Genomic DNA, 15,793 nt, shown 5'->3' with positions numbered 1-15,793 from the left:
TGCAGCCCCTGTCTGCAGCCCCTGGCCTCAAACGGTCACTTCGTTCTTGCTGGCCGTGCGCAGGTGTTGGGGCAGGTGGTGGCCAGGGATGAACTGCAGCTGCTCCAGCGTGCCCTGGCGCTGGAAGGGTGGCCTGCGCGCCAGCGTGCCTCCGCCCCCGCCGGCGTCCGACATCCAGGCGGGCTGAGGGGAGCCGTGCAGGGCATGGTGGTGGTGGGCGTGTAGGCCAGACGAGGGCAGCCCGTGCAGCGGCGTGGGGGGCCCCCCGGGCCCCAGCAACAGGTTAGAGTGCGAGGCGGCTAGGCCAGCCCGGGTGGTGGGGTCGGGGGGCAGTGCGGGGCTGCGCGGGGGCGACAGCAGGTGCTCGCGACTCTGGCGCAGGGCTTCAGGCGAGGACAGCAGCAGGTGCTCCTGCGACACAAGGCGCGCGCGTGGCAGCGTGAACTCGTAACGTGAGGCGCGGCCCCCGTCGCCCAGCAGGTGCTCCTGGGACATGACCCTCCGTGGGTTGGGCGCAGGCGCTAGGCCCAGTTCCTCAGGGCTGCCCCAGCCATCCAGGCGGTAGCCGCCCCCAGTCCCGGGTCGCCGCAGTGCGTGCAGGGGCAGCGTTCCACGGGGCATCTCCGCCAGGTGCCGGCGCTTCAGGTAAGCCTCGTCCAGATCCTTCTCAGCTAGGGGGAGAAGGGAAGAAGTCATATAAGGGGTCTGCTGCCAGCCCAGAGCCTTCCTGTCCCCCTGTCTTCCTTATGCCTTCTCCAATCCAGCACCTTCCCCAGCGAGGATCCCAAGCATCACCCGGGAGGCCCTGTTCACCAGCCTGGGTACGGACGGGCGATTCCCAAATTTTAATCAATCAGAATCACCAGCCTAGCTATATGGCCAACAGACAGATTCCCTGGCCCAGCGTGCAGTGCTGGGCCGGCGGAGGTGGGGAACCTCCTTTTTTCTCTCCCTGCCTCCAAGTATATCCAACTTTTGTTTTTGAGGAACTACTGTTCCTTCCTTTCTGTCCTGTAGCATTGATTTTCAAACTTGGAGTTGTGACCCATTGGTGGATTCTAAAGTCGATTTTGGGGGTAATGGCTAGCATTTTGAAAAATGAAATAGAAAACTATGAGAAGGTGTCCATATAATAAGGCAGTGCATAAAATTTTTATTTCAGATATGTGTGTGATTGAAATATTAAAAAGATAAAATGACATATTGCCTGGGATTTGTTTTATTTATTTATTTATTTATTTTGAGACAGAGTCTCACTTTGTCACCCTCAGTAGAGTGCTGTGGCATCAAAGCTCATAGCAACCACTAAAACTCTTGGGCTCAAGCAGTCCTCTTGTCTCAGCCTCCTGAGTGGCCAGGACTACAGGTCCAAACCACAATGCCCAGCTAGTTTTAGGGATGGGAGGCTCTCACTCTTGCTCAGGGTAGTCTTGAACACCTAAGCTTAAGCAACCCACCTGCTTCAGCCTCCCAAAGTGCTGAAATTACAGGCATAAGCCATTGGGCCCGGCCCTGGGATTTGTTTTAAAAGAATCCACTAAAAGATGGGGTAAACAAGAGGATAGAGTAACAAATTGGTGCTCATTGTAAAGGCTGGGTGATGAGAACATGGAGCTTATTTTATAATTTTCTCTACTCTTGTGTATGTTAAAATGTGCACAATAAATTTTAAAGCTTTTTCTGTAATTAAAAAAATGTATAGCGCAGCACCTGTGGCTCAAAGGAGTAGGGTGCTGGCCCCGTATACCAGAGGTGTTCAAACCTGGCCCCGGCTAAAAACTGCAAAAAAAAGTATATATGTGCATCTCATGGGTCATGATATAAAAAGCATTTCTTTTTTCTTTCTTTCTTTCCTTTTTTTTTTTTTTTCTGAGACAGGGTCTCAAGCTATTGCTCTGGTTAGAGTGCAGTGCCATGGCTTCACAGCTCACAGCAACTTCAAACTCTTGGGCTTAAGTGATTCTCTTGCCTCAGCCTCCCAAGTAGCTGGGATTACAGTTGCCTGCCACAATGCCCAGCTATTTTTTGGTTGCAGTTGTCATTGTTATTTTAGCTAGCCCAGGCCAGGTTTGAACCCACCAGCCCCAGTATATGTGGCAGGTGCCTTACCCTCTGAGCTATAGGTGCCACCATAAAAAGCATTTCTGAGTGCAGCTTGCAGTGTAAAATGTTTGAAGGCTACTCCCCGGCTAGGGGTGAGCCACAGACCAAGAAATGTTTCATCAGAGTCATAGGAATTGGTTGAGGGATGGATATGTGGTTCAATTTGGGCCAATGAGATCCAGGTCTGGGATTTTTGATAGGATTCTTGGGAGAGACTCTGTTCTTCCGGGGTCACTAAGCTGGTACAATGGCAGTGTGAAAAGTGTCATGGCTATCTTTGCCACCATTGGGGAGAATCTGCCTGAAAATAAGGCCAGCAGATTGTTCAGCAGAGCTGAGAGATGTGAACTCCTGGAGACAGTTTTTGAGCTCCCAGATCCAGCCAGGTTGCAAGCAGGTGACCGGCAGATTTTAATTATCAAGCCAACATCTTTTTTGTTGTTTTGTTTAAATTGTATTTCTATTAATTGCAATTACAAATCCTAATGAATACAGTAAGTCTTGGGATGGGGGGGAGGAGAATGAATTTGCATTAAATAAAAACACCCCAAGTAATTCTGATACAAAATTACTTCAGGTAATTCTGGAACAAACCAAGAAAAACCTGGGTGTTTGGGCTACTGTCCATGGTGCTGAACTCAAACTCTGGCCCTGTTTCCGCGGGTTTGTAAACCCACTGCCCTTCCCAGGACTCACCCAGTCTCTTGAGGGAGGAGTAGCGGTTCAGCTCAGTCTTCACAGCAGCCTCATAGGATGGGGGCAGATGGGAGAGATTGTGGAAGGACCGAGAGCAGGACAGCGTGGAGTAGTGCAAGGAGGGGCTGGGTGGTGGTATGGCCCGCCAGTCTGGGGCAGAGGAGCAGGGCCAGGGTCAGTCAGCCCTTACTCCTTCAGACCCAGAGGTCCCGCCCTGTAGCCCCTCTTCCCTCATACCCAGGAGTCCCGGTCCCTAGCCCCTCTTCCCTCAGACCCAGGGGTCCAGGGCGCCAGCCCCTCCTCCCTCAGATGGAGCTGATCCTCAGAGTGTTAGAAATCTGCAATTTTAACCCCTCAAAACTCTAGCAGTTCAGGCTCCCTCACTCCCCCCCACAGGAGTAAGGTTTGTTGCTGGGGAAGTGACATGTCCCAGGAGGGAAGCACATGACTTTGTCAGCATATACTGAGTGCTTGGCCCCAGGCTGGGGGGTGCACGCCACACATCTTCCCCACAACCCACATGAGCAGAGATGACCACTTCTGGTGTCCATAAGGAATCTGGGGCTCACTTGGTGACCTGGCCAGACCGTGAGCACTGTGAGGGCTGGGCTCATAGGGTCTCACTCCTGCTCTTACTGGGCACCTGACATGGGATGGCCTGACATAAGGGTGGGAGGGGAAGGAGCCCAGCTCCTCCCCATGGCCCAGGTCCTCATTTGCACGCAGTGTGGTGGCGTGGTACTTAGGGCTGCTGAAGCTTAGGTGCAGATAGTTGTGGTGCAGATTATCTGGGGGGACCAAGAAGGGAGGTGATGTCACTGCCATTGCCTGCTCCCAGCTGGCATTGCTGCTCTGCTGTCTTGGAAGGATCTTGGCCCATGCTCATTGGAGCCCCAGAAATCAACCCATGCCATTGGCCACATGAAGGAAACTGAGGCTGGGGGATTTGAGGGTGAAAAGCTTTGGCACAGCCTTATGGGTAAGTGCCCATCACCAGTTTCTACCACCCACCCCCATGCCAAGTGCAGAGATCTTGGGGGTTCTTCTTGCCTCCTCCCTTCATCTCCCCACTCGCATCCACTTGGTCCCTCTTGAGCTCTGAGTCTCTGGCATGAGATGTTCTCTTCTTTTTGGATCATTTAACCAGCCTCTGACCACACAGCCAGTCTATCCCCAAGACCCTGCTATTCATAACCCTTCACACAGCTCACTGTCACCCATGGGACAAGTTGAACTGGGAGTGGTTTGGGGCCTTCATAACCTGCTCCCAACTGATGTCTCAATCCCTTCCTTCAACTACACTGCTTTCTAATTCTCAAATGAGCCCAGCATGATCCTGCCACAGGGCCTTTGCCCATGATACTATGCTGTTCTTGCTGCCTTGAATTCCTTCTTCCTTTCTTTGCCTGAAGAACTCCTACTCCTTCAAGATCCAGCTTGACTATCTCTTCTTCTTTTTTTTTTTTTCGTAGAGACAGAGTCTCACTGTACCACCCTCAGTAGAGTGCCATGGCATCATACAGCTCACAGCAACCTCCAACTCCTGGGCTTAAGCGATTCTCCTGTCTCAGCCTCCCGAGAAGCTGGGACTACAGGCGCCCGCCACAACGCCCGGCTATTTTTTTGTTGCAGTTTGGCCGGGGCTGGGCTTGAACCCGCCACCCTTGGCATATGGGGCTGGCGCCCTACTCACTGAGCCACAGGCGCCGCCCGACTATCTCTTCTTATCACTCTTCAGACTGGTTTCCTCCCCCTCCATCCTGATTCCAGCTCAGTCTTCATCCTCTTCATGCCTGGACTCCCATCTCAGCCTCCTGAGCCTCTTTTCTCCCATCTCTGCCTTTCACATGGGTTCCAGAGAAATAGTTTTTCCACCTGTATCTGAATGTGTTGCTCCCCAGCTCTAACTTTTCTGTGGCTCCTCATCACCCTTAGGACAAAGGCAGAGCTCCTCAGCTCAGCCTGGTACTTGTGGCCCTTCTTGAGGGCTCTGCTCACCCCCTCCCTTGCCTCAGGTCTCAGCAGAGCCTCACAAGCTCTGCTCCAGCCACCCAGAGCTGCCACCCCCAGTAATACCCCTCATCCTCCATGCCTGTGCTCCCCCAGCACTCCCTGGGGAAGCCCACCTCCCCCTCAATAAGAGGAGACCTCTCTCAGTCTCCCTTGGATTTCCTCGGACTTCTCCATTGATGCCCTCCTCATAAAATATAACATAAAATATTATGTTTTAGATAATTATATAATAAATATATTTATTATATATTAAGATATAGTATATAATGAATACATAATAATTATATGTTATATTTCACAATTACAAGAGCTCACCATTACACAGTATTGTTTTTTCTGTTTTACACATTGATCTAAATACCTGACTCATTTGACCTTCACCATTACCCTGTGAGGTGAGTATTGTTGTGTTTCTTATTTTATGGAGGAGGAAACCTAGGCCTAGAGAAATAAAGTCACTTGTGTCAGGTCACACAGTAGCAGAACCAGGATTAGAACGCAAGCAGTCTAGCTCCCTACAAATTCTAATTCAATAGTTAGGTATGCCCTTCTTTGTAGCTGGCTGTTGGATGGTCTGAGCGCAGAGGCTGAGCATGTCTAAAACTAAATTACCAAGTTGGCTCCCTCCATGGCTCCCACCCAGGCTGTCCATGGGAGGGCAGCAAAGGGGTCTGATACACTGCGGAGTTCCCAGCCTTGCCCCCCATCATGGGGACTGCTGTTGAAGGACAGAAGGGTTCAGGACTAGCAAAGGCTGGGGCGGGGCTTGGGCAATAGGGCTGGGGCCATCTGGGCAGGCAGAACTACAGGAATGAGGTGTGTGGTCATTACCACGTCCCTACTTACCGAGGTTGGTGGGTTTCATGGTGTTGTAGAGGCTCTTAGGTGTCCTGGGGGCTATGCTGTCAGAAACTCCGAGCCCAGGGGTCAGGGAGCTACTTCGGGCCCGGTCCGGGCGGGTCCCAGGCCCCCCCTGATGCCTCAGAATGTCCACCAGAGCCCTAAAGGGGCAGAGAGATGGTCAGTGGCCTGGGGATTGGGGATGGGAGTGTAGGAGCAGGGCTGGGTCTCTTTGCCTTCTCTGTTCTCGCCTTTGGGAGAATCTGTCAGCTGAGCCTCACTTCTTGCTTTTATGCATGTCCCCATTACTGCCATGCCCACCCTAATGTTACCATTTCTTGGGCCACACTTCTTGCTAGAAGTGCCCCTTCTCCTATTCATTTGGATCCCAGTCCCCTGTGGTCTCTCCCACATCATTCTCCCTGTGGGTCCTTCCCTGATCAATCTGAGATCCTACTTCTGTTCCTTTTGCAGCCTTCCCCAAGGCACCAAAGGGTGCCCCATCCACCCAGATATGTGGACCCCAAATCTTTGAATCACCTTGACTCCTCTTTTTTTCTCTCACGCCTGTAAGCAATCCTGCAGGTTGGAGCACATCTCACCATCTCTGCCACTACCAGCACCCTCTCTCAGCTGCACCTAACTACAGTAGAGTCTCACATGCGCAGCAGCTCCGTGGTTTTAAAAAAATTGTCAGATAGCATTGAGCCCAAGCTCAGGACCCTCACTGCTGTTCATCGCTCTCAGAAGAGAGCGATGGCCCTACCTGCCTCTCTTTGTCTCCTCTCACCGCTGTCCAGCTGCACTGGCTCCTTCTCTGTCCTGCAAACAAGCCACCTGGGGGCTTTTGCAGGAGCTGTTCCTTCTGTCGGGAATGTCCCTCCTAGATATGTGCTACTCAGCTCCCTCCCTCCCTTGGTCTGCTTCCAAAAGCCTCTTCTGACTGCTTCATCTAAGCCAGCACCCCTCCTCCAAGACTTTATGCTGCTTTACCTTCTTCACCGCAACTAACATACTGGATCTAACATTACATTGCACGCGCACGCGCTTACTGACTCCACCACTGACTTTTACTGAACGCCTGCCATGTGCCAGGCCTCTGCATGACTCAATACAGTTAATCTTTACATCACAATCTGAATAGGTGGGGACTATTATTAACTTTATTGGACAGACAGGAAACTGAGGCACAGAGGGGTTGAGTAAATTGGCCAGGGTCACACAGCCCATAGACAGCGAACCTGGGTTTGGAAGCCTGGCTTATCTATCAGGGCAAAGACTTGTTTTGTTCACTGCTGTATCTCCAGTTCCTGGCCCTCGGAAGTTACTCAAGAAATATTTGTGGGATGAATTAAGGCCTAAGCTTTCCCTGCTCCCACTATCACTCTTCGACAGCTAGGTAGGTTATACCTACCCATCGCGGGCTCCTGTAGTAGGCAGCCACCTCTGTCTCTGATCACGCCCTTCCTCGGGTGGCCCCACCCCCAGTGCCCAGGCCCAGCTCGGGGCTCCTCACCCTCCAGCTCCAGCGCACACCCACCTGGGCACGTTGATCTCTCGGTGAGCCCTGGGCGCACGTGAAGCCTTGCTGAAGGCCACTTTGGCGCCGACGCCCACGGCCAGGGCAAAGCTGATGACACCACACACAACATAGGCAGTGCTGCCCCCGGGACCTTCGCCCCCGCGGCCCCCAGGTCCTCCTGCCCGGCCCCCTTCCAGCCACCCGGCCTGGCCGGGTCCTGGCCCCCCGCCCGCACCCCCAGCTCCCCCGGCACCCCCGGCCAGCGGCGGAGGCGTAGTGGCCCAGCGCGGCGTGTCGTAGTTGGAGCAGGAGGCCTGCGCCAGGCGCATGTGGCGGTGCTCACAGCAGAAACGGTAGTGACAGGTGCCGCAGCAGAAGCGGTAGGAGCCGGTGCTGCAGTTGAAGGTGGCGTCGTACTGGCCCATGACATCGTAGTAACCGTGGCAGAGCTCGGCGGGAGGGGGCGCCCGCGCAGCAGCGCCCGCCCCGCCTGCGGGGCTTGTCCTGGTGCCATTAGCGCCCGGGCCCGCCGCGCCACCGCCGCCAGTCAGCGCCCCGGTCAGGCGCCGCAGGTGCGCTAGCAGGGCGGGCAGCGGGCCCGGCGGCTCCGCGCTTGTGGTGTTGGACGGCCGCGCCCCGGCTTGTCCCGAGGTGACCGCCAGGAGCGCGAGGAGCAGGAGGGCCGGCATGGGGCGTGCAGGAGGTCGGACCCGACCGCCAGGCTGCAGAGTTCGGAGAGGTGGGCGGGAGAGAGATGGCCAGAAGGGAAGAGGCGCTCCGAGGGGTGGGCGGAGAGTCAGAGGAAGGAGGGCTGAGGGAAGGTAGAGGGGCGGAGAGCGACAGCAAGGATGCGGGTGCGTGGGCCAGAGCTGGCCGCCCCATTCGGAGGTGGAGGGCGGTGGTGGGAGAGCGAGGAAGCGCGCCCGGACGCGGCCGGAGGAGAAGAGAGATGATAATGGGCGGACAGAGAAGGGATCGATGAATGGGGGAAAAGGGATGGGGAGGATCGACAAGACATAAGGGCGTGTGCAGAAATTAGAGGGAAGGACAAAAAGCAGATAGGCGTGAGGGTAGGCGAAGGAACCGGTGCGGGAGCGGAGGTGGGATGGGGCAGTGGGGGCGGGGAGGGCAGGAAGGGAAACAGATGAGGGGTGGGTGGGAGAAGGGAGAAAAGAAAGGGAGCGAGGGAGGGAGGGAGAGATTCAAGTTGAGAATTTGAGTTTACAGACCAGGCAGCTGGGAAGCGTCCTACTCTTTCCAGAGCCTGCCTTGTGCACCAGAGGATGTTTAGCAGCATCCCAGCAGACGCCAGAAGTGTCCACTTTCCCCCAGGTTGCCATAGCTTAAGCTGTCTCCAGGCACCAGCAAATGTTCCTTTGATGGGACAGACACAATTACCCCCTTCCGTCCCCCCAGGGCCCATTTCTTCTTTATTCAGGTCTAATCAAGGGACATCAAATCTCTCTCGCACACCCCACACTCTTACAGTCAGGTGTGAGTCTCCACCCACTGCTGATGAGGCACTGTAGCAGAGCGGCTTATCTTCTAGCTGCCTGACACAGACAGGCTCTTAGCTAAGCCTTCCATACCTCAGTTTCCCCTATCTGTAAAATGGGGTAAGGATGCTTATCCTTATCACCAGTGGTCAGGTGACTATGCATAAAGAGCTTAGAACAGGGCCTAGTATATTGTAGGTGAAATGTACAAGGTGTCCAAAAAGTTGCTTCTAAAGTCGCCATACATAGGGAAAATGGGAAATTGTAGCTATACCTTTATTTGCAAAATATTCTTGACATGTTGGCCACCTCTTTGTAAAGTTTTGTAATGAATACTTTGCAAATTTAGCTACAATTTAGCTAAATTTAGCTACAATTTCCCATTTTCCCCATGTGTGGTAACCTAGGGGCAACATTTGGGACAATATATAAATATATATCATATATATCATATTTAGGAAAGTGGTGCTGCTGCTACTATTTCAGAAGGGAGACACAGCATGGAGAAGAGAGATGTGAGAGTCACGAGCCAGATGGGACAGGTCTTCTAGCTGTTTCTAATGCAAGGGTCATGTCCCTGACATACCCAATGGGCCCTGATGGACACAGAGGGATGATAGAAGTGGGAGGATGCCAGAATTAGGGAGAGAGGGGTCTGAGCCTCCCAGGAGGAATGACCCAGTGGTTAAAGGCATATTCTGGGGGAACTGCCCCCACCAAGCCCCACTTTTCCCCTCTTCCAGATGATGATTCTAATAGCCCCTACCCTGAAGGAGGCTTCCACGAAGCTTAGCTTAGTCCAGGGGCCAGCAGCATGTGGGACAGGAGTTCCTTCTGCAAATTTTCACTTTTGTCTACTGAGCGTCTTCACTGGGCTAAATGCTATCATGAACGCTTAGGATGCAGGGGTGAGTAAACCCACAGGGTTCCTGCATCTTAGGGGCTTTATGCTCTGGTGAGAGGAGAGTTACAAGGGACAGAGATGAATGAGATACATATAGAAGACAATTGTGAAGAAATATTGAGAAATTACAAAGGAAGCTGTGAAGAAATGGAAGCAACCTAAGGGATTAGGTTGTGGTGGGATTCATTTCCTAAATATGATTCAGTATTATTTTCAGTATTTATCCCTTGCCATTTGTGTGTGTCTGGGGAGCATGTGGCCCATCAACAAAATTGTTAAGTGTCTGGGTGCCCATAGCTCAATGGTTAGAGTGCCAGCCGTGTGCACGGGAGGTGGCAGGTTTAAACCCAGCCAGGGCCTGCTAAACAAAAAAAACAGGGGCAGTGCCTGTGGCTCAAAGGAGTAGGGTGCTGGCCCCATATACCAGAGCTGGTGGGTTCAAACTCAGCCCTAGCCAAAAACTGAAAAAAAGAAAAGAAAACAAAACAGGCTCAGTGCCCATAGCACAGTGGTTATGGTGCCAGCCACACACACCTAGGGTGGCAGGTTCAAACCTGGCCTAGGCCAGCTAGACAACTGCAACAACAACAACAAAAAAAAAATAGCCAGGTGTTGTGGCGGGTGCCTGTAATCCCAGCTACTTGGGAGGCTGAGGCAGGAGAATCACTTGGGCCCAGGAGTTGGAGGTTGCTGTGAGCTGTGATGCCACATCACTCTACTGAGGGAGACAAAAGTGAGACTCTGCCTCAAAAAAAGAAAAATTGTTAGTAGTTGAGATGAAGGAGGGTTATGGGGGCCTCGGTTAGCTCACCTTCTCCCACAGGGGCTCAACTCTTCTTTTCATCTCTACCTTGCACCTACAGTATCCCAACACCCGCTGAACACCTCTGCTTGGGTCGTTAATGGCCCAAGGATTTACAAGTGGTTTGGCCCACACTGTGGAAAAGAGTTTGGTGGTTCCCTAAAAAGTTAAACAGAATTACAGTACAACCCAACAATTCCACTCCTAGGAATCTACCCCAGAGAACTCAGAACATAATTCACACAAAGTTACATGTGAATGCTCATAGCAGCACTTTGAATAATAGCCCCCAAATGGAAACAATCCGGTGTCCTTCACTTGGAATGAATGAATAAAATGCAGCATATCTATAGAATGGAATATTATTCAGCCATAAAAAGGAACAAAGCACTGGTCTGTGCTGTATCAGGCATGAACATTGAAGACTTTATGTTCAATGAAAGAAGGCAGACATAAAGGTCATGTGGTATGCTTTCATGTATATACAGGTTAAGCCAGGCAGTAATTGCTTTGAGTTAACTGGGGGAGGGGAATGGGAAGTGACTGCTAATGGGTACTGGGCATCTTTTAGGAGTGATGAGAATGTTCTGTAACTAGATAGTGGTGATGGTTGCACAACAGAGTGAATGTCCTAAATGCCACTGAATTGTACACTTGAAAATGGTGAAATGATTAACTTTTATTTTTTATGTATTTTACCACAATTAAAAAAGCAACATAGGTCAGTCAGATGCCATCAGCCACTACCCTGGTCAGACACCACTGTGGCTTCTTTTCAGGGCCCAACTCTGTGCCAGGAGCTCCCCTTTCCCATCCTTTCCTTTTTCTTTTTGCCTTTCCAGATTCATGCCCAAGAGGTTCCCACCTTCCTGCCTTCAAACTTGCTGTTCCCTTCAGTGGGGACCCCCCTTCCTACAGACCTTGGCCTGGCTGTCTGCCTTTCTTCTTTCCTCCAGGGTGCCACTCACTTGTCCTCCCAGACAGCTTTCTCTGCCGGACCTATGACAGCAGCCGAGACACACTCTGGCTTTCTTACTTGTTTCCTATCTTTTCATGGCTCTGATGTCTCTGGTCTGCCACATACACAAACATTGACTTATTGTCCATCTTCTTCCCATCGGCTAGAGACTTCATGACAGCAGATTTTTTTTTTTTTGAGACAGAGTCTCACTCTGTTGCCCTTGATAGAATGCCGTGGCATCATAGCTCACAGCAACCTCGAACTCTTGGACTCAAGAGATTCTCTTGCCTCAGCCTCCCAAGTAGCTGGGACTACAGGCACCTGCCACAATGCTGGCTATTTTTTAGAGACAAGGTCTCGCTCTGGCTCAGGCTGGTCTTGAATCCGTGAGCTCAAGCAATCCACTTGCCTCGGCCTCCCAGAGTGCTAGGATTACAGGCGTGAGCCACCATGCCCAGCCACAGCAGATGTGTTTGTCTGTGTTGTTCACCATTCTATCTGCACCACCCAGCTTTGGTGCCTGATGCATAGCAGGTGCTCAATAAACATCTTGTGGATGAATGTGGAAAGAAATACAAGAGGTGGGTTTTCTCTGTCTCTTTTTCTTTCACACACACATTCGTATTTCAGATGAGGATGTCAAGGTTCCAAGTGGTCCTGTTATTTGCCTGAGCCTCACAGTGCACAAGAAGTGGGGCTGGGCTTTGAACGCAGTCCTCTGAACAATGCAACCTGTGTAGAACAAGAATGCCTTTATCCTATACACAGAGATGTGGGATGATACTCAAACAGACACACCCCTTCTGTGAGTGGCATAGAGTGATACAGATTCTTTCATTCATTGAGGGCTGTCATGCACAGTTGGGTAGGTTCTGCACAAGGGGTCTACCTGATTAGGTGAAATCCAGCCAAACTCTCCTTCTTGAGACATGCACTGGCAGGGTTGCATCTATCTGGGGAAGTGAGTGCCCTTCTCAAATTCACACAAAGGGGCCATCTGCCTGCCCAACCATAGACATGGGGGGACTGATTTGGCTCAGGAGGGGCGCAGTGTGCCTTTGTCTCATCTGCACAAAGGCTGCTGTATGGGCTAGCGGTTCTCTAGCTCACTCCCCATTCTGTGCCAAGCCTCCAGCTGGGCTCCATGGACATGATTTCTCCATTTGCTAACAGTCTCACGGGCGCCTCCAACTGCACACACGTGCACACACCATGGGAGACACAGTTCCAGGCCATTGACAACTCCAGCAGGAGGAGGAGGAGGGAGAGCGAGAGCAGTGGCACCCTCTCCAAAGCCAGCAACGCACCCAAACACAACACACAGGCACGCCTGGATTCTCTCCCCCTCCTGATGTGAGGCAGCAGTTATTGGTGGGCAGAGCAAGGACACGCTTAACAGACACAGTGGCCGGTCCAGATGCAGGAGACTAACTAGTTCCTCTTCCCCTACACCTCTCTTCCCTGACACAAAAACACACAGCAGAACTCACACATATACAAGACACTTAGACAGTGCTCCAGACACACATGCAAGGATACCCAATGTCATCCTTGTGACACACCTGTAGCTTCCTCCCAACACATAGACACACATACACACAGCTCCACACAGACTCACAACTATTGATTTCTGCACATTTTGAGCCTCAGTAGATAGGACTCAGAGGTGATGACACACTGGACCAGACAGAGCTCCAGAGTACCATCAGGGATGTGTCCAACCCAATGACATGTGGACACACACCTATCTGTACACATAACAGCCTTGAAACCCCATGGGTGCATGCACACACGTGCAGACACACCTTCCCCCAGCAGCATGTGACACCCTCTATTCCACAGCCAGACACACCCACCTCCACCCCCACCTGGTTCTCATCACACACAGAGGCAATTACCCGCTCCACAGTTTTCTCTCTCCACAGCCTGGGAGGAAGGGGGGCCCCAGAACCCAAGTATCCCTATTCCTGAACCCTGAATACCCCACTCCACCCCTGCTCAGGACCTAAGAGACAAATCATCCTGGGGAGATGAGCAGGATCATATGGTCCCTGGGCTCCTAGAGAAGCCACTCCCCCACACCTGTCCCCTGCCCAGAACCATGGGGCACCCTACACCCCCCTCTGTCCCCACCCCAGCCCTGCCAGCTGCGGTTTGGGGTGCAGAGCTGGGATGGCAGAAGGGTGGCTGGCGCAGGACTTGGGAGAGGAACAGGAAGAGGGGCTTTGGGAGGTGGGGGTGTTTAAGGGGGTGCCCAGAGACCTAGAGAAAGAGACAGATTCTGAAGGAAAAACAGAGGCCTGGGGAGAAGGGGTTAGAGAGCTAGAGGGGTACAGATACCCACAAAGAGGACAGAGACCGAGAGAAAGAGGGGGAGATAAAGAGGCTGGAGGTGGGAGACAAAGAGAGAGACAGACAGGGAGGAGACAGAAGCCCACAGAAAGAGGGTGCAGGGTGTGGGTGGAGGTGGGAGAGAGTCTTGGAGAGGGGTGAACAGGGACAGAGGGGACATTGAAGGGGAAGGAGACAACAGAGGATGGGCAGAGACCTAGAGATGTGGGGTTAAACCCCAGGGAAGGAGAGACGGGAGGTCATGACCTACAGGGGATCAGAAACCCAGGAAAAGCCAGTTCCTCTGCGATTTGGGGGAGCTGGGCGATGGCTGGCAGAAGGTGGGAGGAGAGGCTGTGGCTTGTGCAGGCCGGTGCGGTCTGAGGGCAAAGAGAGGAGCTCCTAGGAACGTGGGGTGGGGTGCTAACAGGTCAATTAGGGGTAGGGATATGGGTTCAGGAGGAGGCAGAGGAAAGCCCAGAGAGAAGGAGAGGGCTCTGGGTGGAAGCTGGGGAGACCTCAGCTCCCAAGCATGGGGGTGGAAGGGCGGGAGATCCTAAGAGGCTGCGCGGAGGAGCTGTCTCTCGCCCCCGGCGAGGAAGGCCTGGACTGAGGGAGGGAGGAGGACCCTCCTCCGACGCGCAGCCCGCGGCCGCGGAGACCAGGTCTCCGCGCCGCCTCCCCATCCTTGCGCCTTCCGGTCTCATTTGTCTCCGTCTCTGGGTCTCTGGGTCCTGGGGAGGCCCTGTCCCTCCCTCCTCCAGGACCGCCGCCTCCAGCCGCCCCCTCCCTCGGCCACCACCCTTAGCGATCTCTAACTCGATCTGCCCTTGGGTCACGGTCTTTCTTAGCCTGTGTCTCTTTGAGTCTCTGCTGCTGGCCGGTTTCTATCTCTCTCCATCCTAGAGTCTCTGTCCAGGCTGTTCCCCTCTCTGAGCCTCCATTTCCCTCCTCCCTCCGCCTGTCTCTGCCTCTACATCCCTTCTGCGTCTGTCCCCTAGGTCTCCCATCTCCACTTGTCTCTACCTGCCTGGCCCCACGCCTCTCTGTGTCTCTGTCCCAGGTTTGCTGTCTATGGATCTCTGTCCTTCTGGGCTTCGGTGTGTCTCCCCTCGTCTTCACCCCGGCCCCCTGGGGCACCGGACCCCTGAGCTCTCTCTCTGGTCCCCCTACTTTCACTCGGGTCGCGTTGGGGGTTGGGGGGTGCTGCGGCGGGAGCTGTGTGTTCCCAGCGCAAAATAGACTCCTGTTGCCATGGCGACGCGAGCGGGGCCTCCGCGACGCGAACAGGGCCTCAGAGAGGGAAGCTTCATACTGGGGGGTGAGGAGAGGGGACACCTGGATCCGGAAGGCGGGGGCCGGGGTCACCGACGCCTGGAGCCCAGGGGCTCCTCCTAGGTCCCTGGGGAGAGGGGGGTGCTGGGCACTCTGACTCCGGGCTCCCAGGACAGGGCCTTCTGGGAGGATCTGGGCTTGCAGGGTGGGCGGTGGGGGCTCTGATTACCCAACGGGGGTCGGCTGTCCGAGAGCTCTGATGCCTGTGTCCCTGGAGGACTGAGAGGTTGCCTTCTTCGGTCCCCAAGGTTGGGGAGGAAGTAATGGCTGCGAATCTTGGTAACGGGAGGGAGCTCTGACAGGGGTCTGTAGAGTCCCAACTCCCAACTCTCCAAGGGGGCTGCAGAATTCTGGGCGCCCCATGTGGATCCCCAAACTCCTGAGTCTTGAGGGAGCAGGAACCTCTAGTCTGAAGCCATCTGTCCTTCCATCCATTCATCTACCCATCCATCCACCCATCCAGATGTCGGTCTCTTCCTTCTTTACTGCCCCCCACCCCGTGTCCCCCATGCCTCAGTTTCCCTCTCCGCACCAGGGTGCGGTCGCACTCACCTCGCTTTCCGGATGCGGGACCCTTGTGGGGTGGGGGCGGCGACGGCGTGGGGGGCCAGCCGGGGGAGGCAGAGCCAGCTCTTGTCTGCCAGCCGACGGGTCTGGGCGTGCGCGCGCACTACCGAGGGTGGGGTGGGGGGGCCGGCAGCGTGTTGACGACCCCAGGCGCTCGCTTCTGTGCAGATGTGCGCTGGCTTTGGTGCAGATGTGGCAGTGGCCAGCCTTCGCCTTACACTGA

At 53.8% G+C, this 15,793-nt stretch overlaps 1 protein-coding gene across 1 annotated transcript; it reads right to left on the bottom strand.

Moving 5' to 3' along the window:
- Positions 1-13: 13 nt before the first annotated feature.
- SHISA7 (shisa family member 7) lies at positions 14-15,782 on the bottom strand. Its single transcript, XM_053604069.1, has 5 exons — positions 15,556-15,782; positions 7,193-8,043; positions 5,659-5,813; positions 2,800-2,949; positions 14-671 (listed from the first exon to the last, which is right to left on the bottom strand). Exons 2-5 carry the CDS (start codon positions 7,861-7,863, stop codon positions 28-30), a joined length of 1,620 nt encoding a protein of 539 aa, XP_053460044.1. The 5' UTR covers positions 7,864-8,043; positions 15,556-15,782; the 3' UTR covers positions 14-27.
- Between the last annotated feature and the right edge of the window lie 11 nt (positions 15,783-15,793).

This window comes from Nycticebus coucang, chromosome 10 (genome assembly GCF_027406575.1).
Source record: "Nycticebus coucang isolate mNycCou1 chromosome 10, mNycCou1.pri, whole genome shotgun sequence".
Taxonomy (NCBI): domain Eukaryota; kingdom Metazoa; phylum Chordata; class Mammalia; order Primates; family Lorisidae; genus Nycticebus; species Nycticebus coucang.
This window is presented reverse-complemented; position numbering and strand designations above follow the sequence as displayed.